The 15,418-nt window shown below is 59.2% G+C and overlaps 1 protein-coding gene across 14 annotated transcripts; it reads left to right on the top strand.

The window, feature by feature from the left end:
* Positions 1-6,563: 6,563 nt before the first annotated feature.
* SLC39A13 (solute carrier family 39 member 13) lies at positions 6,564-14,124 on the top strand. 14 transcript variants are annotated; one of them, XR_010406870.1, is made up of 10 exons: positions 6,564-6,722; positions 8,153-8,461; positions 10,035-10,148; positions 10,431-10,570; positions 10,958-11,062; positions 11,184-11,273; positions 12,038-12,088; positions 12,402-12,510; positions 12,705-12,804; positions 12,897-13,011. XR_010406870.1 is itself a non-coding variant. In XM_064576467.1 (10 exons), the coding sequence occupies exons 2-9, from the start codon at positions 8,161-8,163 to the stop codon at positions 12,796-12,798; spliced, it is 1,056 nt and encodes a 351-aa protein (XP_064432537.1). In that variant the 5' UTR covers positions 6,564-6,722; positions 8,153-8,160; the 3' UTR covers positions 12,799-12,804; positions 12,897-14,124. The 14 variants fall into 14 exon arrangements, 13 of the variants coding, with proteins under 13 accessions (XP_064432537.1, XP_064432534.1, XP_064432538.1 ...); XM_064576467.1 differs by having other exon boundaries at positions 12,402-12,534; positions 12,677-12,804; positions 12,897-14,124; XM_045893701.3 differs by having other exon boundaries at positions 6,565-6,722; positions 10,446-10,570; positions 12,402-12,530; positions 12,897-14,124.
* The last annotated feature ends 1,294 nt before the right edge of the window (positions 14,125-15,418 follow it).

Genomic DNA, 15,418 nt, shown 5'->3' with positions numbered 1-15,418 from the left:
TACCCATCCTTTACAAAAGGCTCAAATCCTCCGAGGGCTTTTACCAGCCTGCACTTGTTCCGTCTCCAACAGCCCGGGGGAGTAAGTGGAGCCTCCTACCCCCACTTTCCAGCTGAGATCACGGAGGCTGGGAACTGAAGGCGCAGGCCCGAGCCCCTCCTTCCCTCCCCCGCTTCCCCGGGATCTCCACCCAGGATGCCGAGCCCGGCGTGGGGGGAGTGGGGAACAGAGGGTGCGGAGATGGCGCGGCGGAGGCAGGGGGAGGAGGCGGCGTCCCGCACTGTCTCACCGCAGGACCGACCTCGGCGCTTATCTGCTCGCGCAGCTTCCGCCCCCCCAGCCCAGCCCCCCGCCGCAGGCCGGGCCCCCGCCCCCGCCTCCGGAGCGCCGGCCGGAGGGCCCCTCCCCGGGCGCCCGCCCCCAGGGAGCGCCGAGCTGCCGCGGGCCGCTGCCCGGCCGAGCGGAGAGGGGCCCGGCCCCCAGGTGAGGAGCCGGAAGTGATCAATAACTCCGGGGGGGGGGAGCGGGGGCACCGGCGCGGGGCGGCCTCCCGCCCCCAGCCCGCCGCCCCGGGCCGCCCCTGCCGAAGCCGGGAGGGAGGCTGCGAGGGGAGAGGAGCGGGGTCCCCGAAAGCCCCGGGAGCAGGAGGAGCGGCGGGGTGGGTCTACGCGGGGTTCTGAGGGACACGAGCCCCCCGCCCCCAAAACACACGCACGCGCGCGCGCGCACTAGCAGCGCCCATGGGCGTCCCTGGCACAGATGTGGGAGGGAAGAGAGAAGTGGAGACACCTTGGAGAAAGTGAAAAGCCAGCCACAAAATCGGGAGGAGACGCCCGCCACGTGCAGCCGGCAAAGGTTAAGCATCAAAAAATACATAAAGAACTCTTGCAAGTCCATGGGGGGCGGGGTGGGGGGGGTACAAAAAAAGAAACAAGGACTCCGGCAGAAAAATTGATAAAAGACATGAGCGGGCATTTTTAAGAAGAGGGAGCACACGTGTTCAGTGAATATCTGAGAGATGCTCAAGCTCACTGGTGTGGAAGGAACCACAAAGACGGACCAGGGTGGGATGCTCTTTGACACCACTGGGAGGGCCGAAATGAACAAGCCGGACAGCACCACGTGTTGGACAAGAGGTAGAGCTGCTCAATCTCCAGGGCATTGCTAGTCAGCAGCTCTGTAACCACTAGAGAAAACAATCTGGCCTTATCTTATAAAGTGGGGGCCCAGCCTATCTCCACACCCCCACCCCCAGGCGTAAAATCAAGAGAGCCCTTGGCAGGTGATCCAAGAGACCCGGGCAAGAACGTTCAAAACTGCTCAGTTCTTAGCAGAAGTCTTGAAATAGCCCAAAAGTCCACCAACAAGAGAGTGGGTAAATAAAATACAGTGGATTCATCCACAGCGGCACGTGGTTCAGCAGTTAAGCAAGCAAATGAACCAATTTCACATAATAACATGAATGAATCTTAGTGCCATACTGTTGAGTGAAAAAGCCAGTCCCAGAAAACAAATACTTGCCCTTCCTGTGAAGTTCAAAACCAAGCCAAAACATATCTCTACAAATAGCAATGTTGGTTCCTTCCTTTTAATACTTTTGTTATTAGGAGATGACAGAAGACATAAGAGTAAGTCTGAGAAATTATGAGAACCGGTAAAAAAAAAAAATGTAGTTGATGTACCAGGCATCAAAGGAACACATAAAAATAATTTGCCTTCCTATAGGCTATCAATAAATCATCCAGAATGTAATGGGAATTATCCTATTCAAAATATCTGCAAAAATGTAAGATACTTTAAAGTAAACTTATTAACAATTATGCAGGTCCTATATGAAAACAATTGTAAAACTCACTGAATAATTTAAGAGAGAACCTTATAACAACTTTTATTTTCCTTAGTCTTAAAAAGAGCCAAGCAGTGCCTGGGTGAGTGGAGCATGCGACTCTTGATCTTGGGGTTATGAGTTCAAACTCCACATTGGATGTAGAGATTATTTAAAAATAAAATCTTTAAAAATCAATCAATCAATAAGCCAAATCAAACAATATTGTCCAGGCATACAGGTATATGAGAAAACTCCTCATTAAAAAAGAAAAAACCTGGGCGCCTGGATGGCTCAGTCGTTAAGCGTCTGCCTTCAGCTCAGGTCGTGATCCCAGGGTCCTGGGATCAAGCCCCGCATCGGGCTCGCTGCTCCGCGGGAGGCCTGATTCTCCCTCTCCCACTCCCCCTGCTTGTGTTCCCTCTCTCGCTGTGTCTCTCTCTGTCAAATAAATAAATTAAATCTTTAAAAAAAAAAAAAAAAAAACCCTGATCATGGCAAAATTCAGGTTCCCCCAAGAAGGAGGCAGGGAGATGGAATGCAGAAGGGGTGACAAGGAAGAAAATACCTCAATAAACACATAAAGTAAAAGAGGGCCCTGCAAAGGCCCAGATGACTGTGCATAATACAGGAGTATCTGCATTTGCACTCCTGAAGGGGAAAGACATTAAATTCATTTGGACAGATTTTTATTCAGGGTATAGGCAAAAGCTTGTCTTCCCTTCCAGAAGCCCACAAGACGGGGGTGGGGGGCAAAGGGGGGGATGCCTGTGCATGCAGGAGATGGGGCTAAGAACCCCAAAGGCACACAACACTGAGGGCCTTCAGCCTGGACAGATCCAGAAAGCTTCAGGAGGGAGGGGCAGCCTTTTAAACGTGCTGGATTTCAGTCAATAGATGGCAGAAGGGGAAGAACATGCCAGGCCTGCCAGGGGATGGGAAGGGGCTTATAAAGAGGGTTATAAAGGCAGAGAGGCCAGGGGCACTCTCTGCCTTTGGCTCAGTTGGTTAAGCGACTGCCTTCAGCTCAGGTCATGATCCTGGAGTCCTGGGATCGAGTCCCACATCGAGTCCCACATCGGGCTCCCGGCTCAGCGGGGAGCCTGCTTCTCCCTCTGACCCTCTCCCTTCTCATTCTGTTTCTCACTCTCTCTCTCAAATAAATAAATAAAATCTTTAAAAAAAGAAAGAGAGAAAAGTTAAAAAAAAAATAGTAATAAAGGCAGAGAGGCCAGACAGAAAGTAGTGAGGCTTGGTTGCCCATGGGCTGCCCAGGAAGGGTGGCTAGGGGAAAGGGGTGGTGCTATGGAGTTGCTGGGGGATCATCTGGCCAGGGTTCAGGATCTGGGGGAGAAAACACTCCAGAAACTCAGTAGGAAGCTGAGGCTACTCTAGGAAGAATGACTTGAGAGAGGGTTAAGGTCAGGGGTTCCCCAGGGGCAGGTTTGGTGTGGAGATGTGGAGCCCGAGTCCATTGTAAGAACAGCCTCATTTCAGCTGTGACCTTGGACAAGGTGATCGCGGCCCTGAACTTCAGATGCCTTTCTACAGAGGTTGCTGCCGGCCCATGGACCCCACGGAAAGCCCTGAGAAGGAGAAGTCCACACTCTGGAAGCAGAGAAACTGTGCATCAACCCCCAGCCTAGAGCATCCAGCACTGCACAGCCAGAGGAGGGGGAAGGTCGTCATAACATTGACAATTCCAGGCCACGGTGGTCTTGTAGCCACCGCCTTGTCAGCAGGCCCGGGCCCAGGGGCAGTCCTACCTTCAGGAAATAGAGCGCTGAGACCTGGTTGCTGAAAAAGCCCCCACTAAAGATACCAGAGCCGGGAAGAATGTGTGAAAGTCAGACGCAGTGAAGTCAGAGAAATGGGTCTGCAGTCCCCCAAGTCAGACGCTTCAGAGCTACTCAGATCCAAGCACTCTCCAGGCTCATCTGCCCTGCTAAAGTTCTTCTGTCCAGTGCCTCGACCCAGAATGTCCCTGTGGCCTCCCAACCAATTGGTAAATGTGTTGGAAAATGCTCATCTGTGCTTAGCAAGGAGAGGGGTGAGGTTGGTCCCCGTCTTGTATCTCTAATGTATCTCTTCATTGCTGTAACATTTTCTTTCCCTTTTTTTTTAGAGGAGGGGGAGGGACAGAGGGAGAGGGAAAGAGAGCATCCTAAGCAGGCTCCACACCCAGCACAGAGCCCCATGCAGGACTCGATCTCATGACCCTGAGATCATGACCTGAGCCGAAATCAAGAGTCTGACACACAGCCAACTGAGCGATCCAGGTGCCCCTGTAACATTTTCTTTATACCCATGTATTCACACATGTCAATGATGATAATATCTAACCCTGAAGTAGAACTTCTCATGTGCCAGGCATAGTTCTAAGTGCTCTGCGTATATTCATTCATTTACTCCTCACAACAATCTGATACAGTAATCCATTTTACAGATGAGGAAACTGAGGCATAGGAAGTCAAGCATTTTGTTTAAAGAGTTTATTTATTTATTTGTTTATTTGAGAGTGTGTGTGTACTCGTATGTTCACATAAGCAGGGGGAGGAGCAGAGGGAGAGGGAGAAGGAGGGAGAAAAAATCTGAAGCTGACTCTTCGCTGAGCATGGAGCCCAATGTGGGGCTCAGTCTCACAACCCTGAGATCATGACCTGAGCTGAAACCCAGTCAGACACTCAACCGACTGAGCAACCCAGGGGCCCCCCTTTTGTCATTATTTTAAAATAGTAGATCGGGGCCCCTGGGTGGCTCAGTCGGCTGGGCGTCTGCCTTTAGCTTGGGTCATGATTTCAGGGTCCTGAGATCGAGCCCTGCATCAGGCTCTCTGCTCTGCAGGGAGCCTGCTTCTCCTGCTCTCTGTCTGCCCCTTTGCCTACTTGTGCTCTCTCTGTCAAATAAATAAATAAAATCTTTTTAAAAAATAATAGATTATCTCTGAAACAAATAATACATTATATGTTAATAAAAAAATTTTTAAAAAATAGATCATATTCAATAAATCATTTCTGCATCTTTCTTTTCTCATTCATCTCTACCTGGAATCCCCTGGCAGATCTAATTCACTGTTGTTAACAGCCACACATCAGACCACCCACCATGTCCTTCCACCTGGTCCTCCCTGCTCGCAGTCCTCTTCTAGAGCCCCCCAACGTGCTTTGTTTCTTGACTCCATTAGGGAATCTGACGGTGGAAATTCCAGGCCAGATGAGAGGAAAGGACAGTGAGAAGGCAGCAAGTGACATTTCAGGCTGGGTCTTGCCTACCCTCCTGCAGGTGGCCCGCAGCCCTCAGCCCCCAGAGGCAGGAATGCTGACTGTGTTATTGTGAAATCATTTGTATATTGTGAAGTGCTTTGCATAGGATGGAGAGATTTGCATACAGGGTTGGGGGGGGGGGGGGTGGCATCTTTGAGATCCCAGAGCAGCATCCACGACTGTCTTCCTCCCTTTGCAAAGAAACCAACCCAGGGCTTCCACTTCAGAATTCAGGGACAGGCCCAGGAGAGCGTTCTGGCCGACCTATGGGCCCGGTGTGCTGAGGCAGACAAGAGGCTTTCAGAGGAAAGTCGATCCCATCTGGAAGGAGCTGGGGGGGTCTAAGAAGGGCAGACATTCTTGTCTGGTAAATGGTTGTGTGAAGTGGAAACAGGGCACCAGGTGCAGTGTGTGAGAGCCCAGTGTGCCCTCAGAGACCCCAGCAGGCAAGAGCCACACAGGACAGTTGAAGGGAGCTACCACGGGAGACACAGGAGGGTCAGAGGCTTGGAGACCCCCATCCCGAGGCGATCTCTGCCCGAGCCCCCACATGCCCCATCCTGAATATTACACAGTCTTGCCTGATTCCCAGAGAGAAAGACTCCCACCCCCTAGAAGTGACAGGTGCTATCACATGCTCTGGGTTCAGGGACACCCAGATGCAAACCTGGCTCTGTCATCTGTGTCATGTGTGGCCCTGGGCTAACAGTACACACCTCAGTGGAATCAAAGGACTCAGCGAGACAGTGCAAATGGAGGGAAGGGCACGTAGTAGTGTCCAGTAAATAATGCTATTGCTTGCTGCCCCAGGCTGGGGTCAGGCCTAGCTTCCTCCTGGAGGGGAAGCACAAGCGACAGCTCCCCCAGGTTTGGGGTTCCGAGCAGCAGTATCAAGACACCATGCATTGGACCCCAAAGGGTTACAAGCCCTGGAGACAAAGGCCTGAGGTTCCCAGTGAAAAACCAAAGCATAAAAATAATTCGATGAGTAAGAATAAAATTCCCTCTTCTGAGGTTCCCGGGGCCAGGCCCCTCCCTGCGGCAGGCACTTCCCCTTTCCCTTGTTCATGGAGGAGCCAGGCCGCTTTGACTCAGAGCTGGAGCGCCCGAGCCAGGAACCCACCCGACCCCGGCCGGGCTCCCGGCGGCGCCTGCTGGCAACCGAGCGCGCCCCCGTGCGGCCTCGGGCGGAACTGCGGCCCGAGAGAGGAAGCGGCGGCCAGACCCGCAAGCCCAGCCACCCAGCGGCTCGCGGTCCCTGCGGGGCCGCCGCCCCCGCCCTCCCCAGCGGGGCTGAGCGCCTTGCCCCTGGGGCTCCCACTTCCGCCCGGCCCGCCCCGCCGCCCCCCCCGCCACCGCGCCGTCCGCCCGGGCGGAAGTGCGCCGGCCTCCCGGGTCCCCCACGGCCGCGAGGCGGAAGCGCGCCGCAACCGCCGCTCCCCCCCCCGGCCCCGCGGCGCGCCGCGCGTCGGGTTCCGGACAGGTCCCGTGTGACGTGGCCGCGCGCCGGGGGCGGCTCTGGGCTGGGGGGCCGGGAGGCCGAGCCGGGCGGGGCAGACCCGGGGCGGGGCGCGGCGCCGCTGCTGGATGGCCGGGGCAGCCCGCAGCGCCGCCGCCGCCGCCGCCGCTGCACGGTGAGTGACCGCCCGACCCTCGGGGGCCCTGCCGGCCCCGGGCTAGGCCCGGGCTTCTGGCCCCCCTTCTGGCCCAGAGCCGGGCAGTTCGACTTCCTTGGGCTCCTCTTCTCCCCTGTCGCCCCGCACGTCGCTGCCCATCGCTCCCTCGCTTCCCTCCTCCGCGTCCGTCTCCCACCCTCTCTGGCTCTCTCACTCCTGACTTTGTCTTGCTTTCTCCTTTCCCTCTCCTCTCTCACTCTCCGTACCCCGCTCCCCTCGCCCCAGACCGCGGTCCCCGCACCTCTGCGTCTCCCGCCTTGGCCTCCCAAGTCTGGCCTGGCCCAGTCCTGCCTTTGGTCCCCAGGGAGCCCCGGCGGGGTTCGTCAGGGTCTCCCGTAAAGGCCCGGAGCTCCTGGACGCGGGCATCTTTTCCACCCTCCCACCTCCATCAGGGGGTGAGGAAACTGAGGCAGGGACATCGCTGGCTCAAGGTCACGGCCAGATGAGGCAGGGCAGACCCCATTTAAACCTCACGCCCGAGTTTCCAGATTGAACTTCTCTGTTGGTTGACTCACATCCACGTCCTGTGATCCAGCGTCTGGGAACCTTCCTTCCGGGGGTGTCCCAGGCTGCCTGCAGTATAAGGAGGGCTTTCCCGTGCCTCCTCCATTGCCAGGCACGGCCACCGGCCTTAGTGAGCTCCTCTCATTGTCACAGCCAGTGAGGGAGGCAGTTCTTCTCTCATCCCACAGACGAGGAAACCGAGGCCCAGAGAGGGGCTTCGGGGACTTGCCCGCATTCCAAACGCTGTAGGTGCAGAGCACAGAATTCGGGGCCGGTCTCCAAAGCCTGTGCTCTGCACATCCGTGAGGCAGCTCCCGACTGAAGGATCCTTCTCTGCCGTTCCACCTCCTGTCTGTCTCCGTGCCCTGGGGACGGGGGGCTCACTGCCGAGGAAGAAGCTCTGATGGTTCTGCCCTAGCTCCGCTGCCTGCTTTCCGCACCTGCACCATCAGGTGTTGCCCATCAGGCCAGACAGTGGCCACCTCAGTCCCCGGGGTGTCCTCGCTGGAGCACGTCCTGGCCGCAGAGCCTCTCCTGGCAGCTGGAGACACCCGACTGGGCTGGGCCTGCCGGTGGCTGAAGGGAACCCAGCCAGCGCCTCACCCCGTCATTAGGGAAAGTTTAGCTCCAGGCAGACACGCTGACACACAGTCTGGAGCAGGCTCGGGAGGAAAAAATGTGTGGTCCTCGGGAGTGGGGTGTGGAATAGCAGAGCCCCTTTGCTCTGTGCACCCATCACTGGGGTCCTCAGAGGCCCAGGGCAAGGCCGGTGGGAGAGCGGATGCCATGGCCGCTTGTCTGGGGGGAGGGTTAGGATGCCACGTTTGCTAAGCAGGTGTGCGGCCAAGGGTGGCAGCTCACGTAAGAGGCTTTGTGTTTTTCAGCACGTGGCATGCCTGGATGTCCCTGTCCTGGCTGTGGCATGGCGGGCCAAAGGCTCCTCTTCTTCACCGCGCTTGTCCTAGAGCTCCTGGGAGGGGCTGGGGGTTCCCAGCCGGCCCTCCGGAGCCGGGGGCCCGCAGCTGCCTGTCGCCTGGACAACAAGGAAAGCGAATCCTGGGGGGCCCTGCTGAGCGGAGAGAGGCTGGACACCTGGATCTGCTCCCTCCTGGGCTCACTCATGGTGGGGCTCAGCGGAGTCTTCCCACTGCTCGTGATCCCCCTGGAGATGGGGACCATGCTGCGCTCAGAAGGTAGGTGACCCTCCTCTGGCGCCCGGGGCCCTGGGAGAGTGGGGTCCCACGTCTGTCTGGGGTGGAGGGCAGGGACGGAACACATAACTTCTCACCCTGTGAGACCAGGGTGCGCCAGGCTCATTTGTTCGTTCACGTGTGCATTTGTTTATTCTGAAAGAATAAAAGCCAGCAAACATTGACTGAGAAACTATATTGTGGTTGGAAACGTGGGTGCCAGGCCGCTTGGGTTCCACGCCTGGCTCTGCCACTCACCAGCTGGTGGCCTGGGGCAAGTTACTTAACTTTAGGCTCCGAGCCTAAATACTGGGGATGGTACTCGTATCTGCCTCGTAAGTGCTGCTGTGAAGAAGAGAGCAGCTCAAACGGGTGGAGCACTCAGAAGGGGGCCTGGTGCTGGGGGCGGGGGTGCAGAAAAGCCCCCCCACGCAGGGCCCCTGGGTCAGCCGGGGCGGAGGCTCCCCTTTGGCGCCGCACACGCAGCTGTGCACTGTCGACGCACGGATGACACGTCATAACTTGTAATGAAAACTACAGAAGACTGGGTGGGTAGCTGCTGAAAGTGCAGGTGCCTGCTGCCCGTCCCCGGAGTGCGCCGTCGCAGGCCTGGCCCCGGGCTCCAGGAATCTGTTCGGAATGCGTGCTCCAGGCCTTTCTGCCGCCTGCGGGGCCCGGGAACTCTTCGTCCAGCAGATGGTTATGAGCACATCTGTGGTCCACGCCGGGCTGAGGGCTGGTGCCACAGCTGCGAAGAGAGCCCTCGTGGGGCCCTGCTGCCTTGGCCTGTGCAGCATCTCGCCCCTCTTAGAGGGCCCCTGCGAGGTCAGCCTCAGGGGGACTGGGATTTTTAGCTCCATTTCACAAATGGGGAAACAAAGGCACAGAGGAGTTCTTTGACCAGGCTGAGGTCACAGAGCCTGGAAGCGGCAGCTTCCCCTGGGATCCCACCTGACAACCCCCCCACCCCACCCCCGCCGCCAAGCGGCCTCTGCCCTCTGGGCCTGTTTCTCTATCAAACCAAGCATTTGGAGACAGTCTTCGGGCACTTCCAACTCTCGATGCTGCAAGTCTGCAAAAGTCCTCAAATCTCTGCCACTTTTCTGAGAGTAACAGTGACTGAGAAGAGAGAAATTCCCACTTAAAGAGCGCTTGCTATGTGTATTGTCATTTAATTCCCACAAGGTTCCTATCAGATAACAATCATCCCCGGTTTACAGATGGGGAAACTGAGTCCCAGAAGTAACCTGCCCAGGGTCACCAGCTGGTGGGTTGGGGAGCTGGGACCCGTCGGGCTCCCACGCCCTGTCTCTTAACCATGAAGCCGTAGTGGTTCCACGGTCGTCCAGTGGGTCGTGATGGATTTCCTGCTGAGCACCCAGGCAGGGCTTGGCCTGGGGGGGGGAGGGTTGGGGGGACGATCCAGGAAGGGCAGCAGGCCAAGTCCAGCCTTCTGGAAGCTTGCAGTCTGGTTGGAAAAACGCAGCGCCCAGCAAGCTGGGTGGGGCAGCGGTCTGGCCGGGGGCTCTGATAGGCCAGCCCCCAAGCCCCGCATCTCCGCATCTCTGTCCTGTAGCTGGGGCCCGCCGCCTGAAGCAGCTGCTCAGCTTTGCCCTGGGGGGACTTTTGGGCAATGTGTTTCTCCACCTGCTGCCCGAGGCATGGGCCTACACATGCAGTGCCAGCCCTGGTGAGTGAGGCCACAGTCGGGGGGCTGGAGGGCAGAGGGAGCTGGTGCCCACGCCCAAGGTTTGCCTAGGCCTTGCCTGCTCTGCCAGAATGACTGGGAGAGGGGATCTGGGCATCTGGCAGGGAACTCGTCCTGCTTCAGCACCCTGGCCCCTGGGGCAGTCCCTGAGGCCCAGCTTCCCCACCAGCCAGTCCTGTCCCGCTTCGCCTGTCACTGCCCCTGACGAGGTCCCATTCCAAATGGTCCCCGCTTCTGTGGCCCTGGCTTGGCCTGGCCTGTCAGTGCTGCCCCCTGCAGGTGGTGAGGGGCAGAGCCTGCAGCAGCAACAGCAGCTGGGACTGTGGGTCATTGCTGGCTTCCTCACTTTTCTGGCGTTGGAGAAGATGTTGCAGGACAGCAAGGAGAAGGAGGGGACCAGCCAGGTGAGCCCCAAGCCCCGGGGCCTGGACAGGTCAGCCTCTGTGATGTGGTGCCAGGGCCTGGTGGTGCAGGTTCTGAGTTGAGCCCCGAAAAGAGGGTCTCTTGGCCATTCTCTCGGGGCTCTGGGAGGCTGGGCCAGCTGGAAAGATCCGGGGAGTGACGACGTGGGCCCCTGCTGTGGCTTGTTCTCTTAGACTGGGAGTGACAGCGGCATGGAAGGTGGTCAGTGGAGCCTGCGGGCACACAGCTGACTGAGCAGCAGAGAAGTCTAGCTAGACCAAAGGGCTGTTCCTGCCTCCGTGTCTCCATCTCTCATTCCCCTCCCATGTCTACCCTGGCCGAGTGGGGGAACATCTAATGTCCCCTCTCCCTCATTCTCCTGGCCCTAGGCCCCCAGCAAAGACCCCGCTGCCGCTGCCGCGCTCAGTGGAGGCCACTATCTGGCCCAGCCGGCTGCAGAGCCCGGCGTGAGTGCTGTGGTCCGGACCATCAAAGTGAGTGGCCCACTCAGGGCCCCCTCCTCCTGCAGCTGTCCGCCCCCCCGACCCCCCAACTGGCAGGCCCAGCCAAACCCTGCCCGCCTGGCTCAGCCTGGCTTCCTCTCCCCTCACTCAGGTCAGTGGCTATCTCAACCTGCTGGCCAACACCATAGACAACTTCACACACGGGCTGGCTGTAGCTGCCAGCTTCCTTGTGAGCAAGAAGGTGAGTGGGGGGTTGGGCCAGGTGGGCCCCAGGCCTTTCTGGAGGGAGTGATGGTGCCTGTGTTGACCATTTGGCTCTGCCTCCAAAACAGGTCTCCAGTCTGTGCACTTCCCATTCTCTCCATCACCAACACCCTCATCTGAGCCCTGAGGGCTCCTGCACGTGGCCGCCTTTTGTCCGAGCCACTGGTCTGTTCTTACTGTGAACACTCCTTGTTGGGATTGCATACCTCTGCCAGGCTGCTAGGCTTGGGCCCTGCCCGCTTCTAGATGCTTCTCACCCACTTCTTCCCTCGGCCCTCTCTGACATTAGTGGTCTGCCTACTCTTGAGCTGGCCTAGCTCTTTCCCCTCTCCTGGCCTCCACCACACACTACTCTATCTGCCTGGAATGTTCTTCCTCCCACTCTTTTAAATCCTGGCTCCTTATCCTTCAGGCCTCAGCTGACATGCACTTCCCCAAAGAGGCCTCTGCTGGCCCCTCATCTAAATGAGGCCCCCGTCATTCATGCCCATGCCACCTGGTCCATCTCTTCCCCCACAGCACCTGTCATTGTGTAATCTTGTGGTTCTTTGTGTGTTCATTCAGTCCTCGCCTCCCTCTCCAGACTGTTAGCTCTGTGAAGACAGGTTCCTTGTCTGCTGTATTTCTAGTAGCCACATGGCGTCCAGCCAGAGCACCCAGCAGAGTAAATATTTGTAAACTGAGTGGACAAGTGGGTGCCTGGCCCTTGGCCCAGAACCCCACAGACTCCCTTCCCTGCAGATTGGGCTCCTGACCACCATGGCCATCCTTCTGCATGAGATCCCCCACGAGGTGTGTGCCAGAGGGTTTCCATGGCAGCAGTGTGGGTGTGGGACTTCGGAGAGGGATTTGGGGTGGGAAGCCCAGAAGCAGCAGGCTTGGGGACGAGACTTTGGAGGCCTGGAGCTGCTCGGCCCACCAGGCTGCGGCCGCCATCTCAGCTGTGCTCCAGCCTCCGGGTGGGGGTGGGGGTGGTGGTGAATGGGGTCCCAGCCTCGGCGGTGCGGCCTGGGGGGCCCAGCAGCAGGGCCGGTGCAGGGGCCTCGGTGTGCCGGTCCGTAGCCGTCCCCCAGGGACCAGAGTGATCATCTGGACCTCTCCTCAGGTGGGCGACTTTGCCATCCTGCTCCGGGCCGGCTTTGACCGATGGAGCGCAGCCAAGCTGCAGCTCTCGACGGCGCTGGGGGGCCTGCTGGGCGCCTGCTTCGCCATCTGTACGCAGTCCCCCAAGGGAGTAGGTACGGGCGTGGTGGGTGGTGGTGGTCCGCGGAGGGGCCCCAGCCAGAGGGCACAGCTGCCCCGGCCCCTGTCCCGGCCAGGATCTGCCCCAAGTGTCCCCTGTGGGAGCGGGTGCTGCACATGGCTCGCCTGGGCCCCCAGCTGGTCGGGACTTCTGCTCCCACTGCAGAGGAGACTGTGGCCTGGATCCTGCCCTTCACCTCTGGCGGCTTCCTCTACATCGCCCTGGTGAACGTGCTGCCCGACCTCCTGGAGGAAGATGACCCGTGGTGAGTGCCCGTCACCATCGCGCCCGGGGGGTGGGCTTCTGGGCTCTGGCCCGCCCTCAGCGCCTCCCTGAGCCCGGCCCCTCTCCCCACAGGCGCTCCCTGCAGCAAGTCCTGCTGCTCTGCACAGGCATCGTGGTGATGGTGCTCTTCTCGCTCTTCGCGGGGTGACCGCCCCTGACGGCCCCCCCCCACCGCCCCCAGCAATAAGAGACTTGGATTCAGTCTGTGACCGTGTGTGAGGCACAGGGCGAGTGCCTGAGAGCACCCCTCTGACCAGATTAGAGGACGGGTGTGTGTGTGTGTGTGTGTGTGTGTGTGCACAGAGGTACGCGTGAGACCGACACTGTGATCGTGCGCTGGGCCCAGGGCCCGATGCCCGCACCCAGCCACGCTGTGGTCTTGTCTCCTTACCCCCGCCATCCGGCACTTCCCGCGGCGAGCACTGAGGAATAGCAGCCCTGCTCCCAAGCGGAGGCCTCTCCCACCAAGCCCACAGGGGGAGTGAGAAGAGCCCCAGGAGCCCAGGGCTTCGGGGAGCCCAAAGCTGTCTCCCTCTGGGGCCTTGGGGTTCCTGGCCTTCTGCTCAGGCACCGAGCCCCGGGCAGCCTGAGCGCTGAGGCTGGGGAGCTTTCTCTGCTGTGTCCGTTGTCCTGGCCTTTCCTTTGTCAGTTCTAAGGCCAAAGAAAGGAGAGGCAGGTGCTCGCGTTGCCCCTCGCCGCCGCACTCAGCACTGACAGTCCCACCCAGCCCGGGATGGAGCCGGGGGTGCTTCCCAAGACCTTCTCCTCGTGGCTGCCAGCCCTGGGCCAGCTCCTGTGCCCCCAGGAAATGCTCCCTGGCAGCGCCTGCAGCTTTTGCCACCTCCCGCTGCCAAGCAGCAGCCTGCAGGGCGGGGAGCGGCCCTGGGCCAGAGAGGCCTGCTGGTCCAGCTCAGGGACGCTCACGCGGGTCCAGGCGGAGATACCCTGGAGGCAGGAACAGTGGGCTGTGGCCGCCCCTCCCTGCCCAGGCCCTTTTTCCTGTCCCACCGTGGCCGTGGCCGAGGGTAGGTTGGGGGGTGGTGAGGGCTCCGCCTTGTCGGCATGCAGGAATGTGCTCTGGGAGAACGCTGAAGCCCTAATCCCCGGCTATTTCCCTTGGCTGACACCCAGGCACTGAGCTGGCCCGCTCCACAGCCAGGCTCAGCCCTGCTGCTCGACCACAGACGTTCTGAGAAGCGGCCGTCAAGAGGGTCTGAATGGGTTTACAGCAGTTGGGCTGTGGTTCCGTTTTTTTCTGTAAATAACTATAGATAAGATATGAATAAATATTATATACAAACTGGCTGCCTCTCTCCTGTACACCAGTCCATGGTCAAGCCGGGCTTTCCTGGACGCCCCTTGCTCCAGCCAGGCTGGTGGCTTTGTGCCCCCCCTGCCCCAGGTCAGCGGGCCACCCTGCCCACCTTGGCATCCCCAGCCCCGCTCCAGCTCTTCTGCTTCGTGCCCCTCTCTGAACGGTTACCCTCGCAGCGTTTCTCAGGACAGGGCACAGCCGTTCACGCTCTGCCCGGCCTGTTGGCTCTGGAGCCCAAAGCCGCAAGCCTGGCACCGCGCCACTGTAGCCGACAGCAACCCCAGGGTGGCTGTCCTCGTTTTATGGACCTAAGAGCCAGGGGCTTCTCCCCAGCCTGTCCCCTGAGTAAACGGAGGAAGGGAGCTCCATCCACAGTCATCTCCAGCTTTGCTTCAGTAAGATTAGAAAGATCATGAGGTCCTTCACAGATTCTCACTTCCTCTGAGTGTAAAGGCGGCCTCAGGCGCCGGGGGGTGCTGCTTCCTCACAGCGCACGCCCAGGAAGGCAGGAAGGGGAGAGCGGAGTCCCACTGTGCTCCCCGAGCCCTGTGGGTCGGCTTTCAGGAGCCCCTGGCTGAGAACTGCCCCGTCTGTCCGTCCTGGAGGCCGCTCCGGGCTGAAGCCCCAGGCAGCGGCATCCTCAGCGGGGAGTGCCTGGCTCTGACCTGGTGGCTTGTCCGCAGAAAGGGAGCCGCCCCAGCCGGCTGTGACAGTCCAGGGCCGGGGGAAGGAAGGAATCCGGGACTGTCCCGCCCCCACCCCCTCCTTAGCGGCACTGGGGCTCCCACCCACGTTGAGCCCTTCCAGGTGACAGGTACACGTGCAATCACAAGACTCAGCCTGCCCAGGGGAGGCAGTGAGGCCCCCGTTCACGAATGAGGAAGTTGGGGGAGCGCGGGTTCACTGCTGTGCCACGGTCAGGAGGTGAATGCCCTGACTGGTCAGGAGAGGGACCAGAGAATGCAGAAGCAATGGCGAGCAGAGTCTGTCCCTGGCCGAGTCTGTCCCCAAATAGGGGACAGTAACCACAAGCCCTCGGAGGCTTTACTGGGAGCGCCTTGGGCAAGGGGTGGAAGTCAGTGGGATTGCCAAGGGGATCACCCCTGCGAGCACTGGCACACTCTAGAAGGCGGCCTGGAGGCGACGGGAGTCCAGCGTCGGGAAGCTAGCCAGGAGCCGAGCCCTCCAGATGAGCTGGCTCTGTCGGTAGCTCACTGTGGGCCCGTCCAATCAGGGAGAGGGCGGAAAAGGAGTGTGGAGGGGCTTTTGCTAGGGGGCA

This window comes from Mirounga angustirostris, unplaced genomic scaffold (genome assembly GCF_029215605.1).
Source record: "Mirounga angustirostris isolate CCGP_5_RB_7025 unplaced genomic scaffold, mMirAng1.0.hap1 SCAF_13, whole genome shotgun sequence".
Lineage (NCBI taxonomy): Eukaryota > Metazoa > Chordata > Mammalia > Carnivora > Phocidae > Mirounga > Mirounga angustirostris.
The sequence above is the reverse complement of the archived record's forward strand: the minus strand, read 5'-3'. Positions and strand labels throughout refer to the sequence as shown.

Bases quoted from the DNA above. Each gene is read 5' to 3' on its own strand.
- SLC39A13 (XM_064576464.1), top strand. From the start codon at position 8,161: ATGCCTGGATGTCCCTGTCCTGGCTGTGGCATGGCGGGCCAAAGGCTC. The intron at 8,462-10,034 runs GTAGGTGACCCT...TCTGTCCTGTAG, and splicing joins GACCATGCTGCGCTCAGAAG to CTGGGGCCCGCCGCCTGAAG. The intron at 12,089-12,401 runs GTGTGTGCCAGA...ACCTCTCCTCAG, and splicing joins TGCATGAGATCCCCCACGAG to GTGGGCGACTTTGCCATCCT.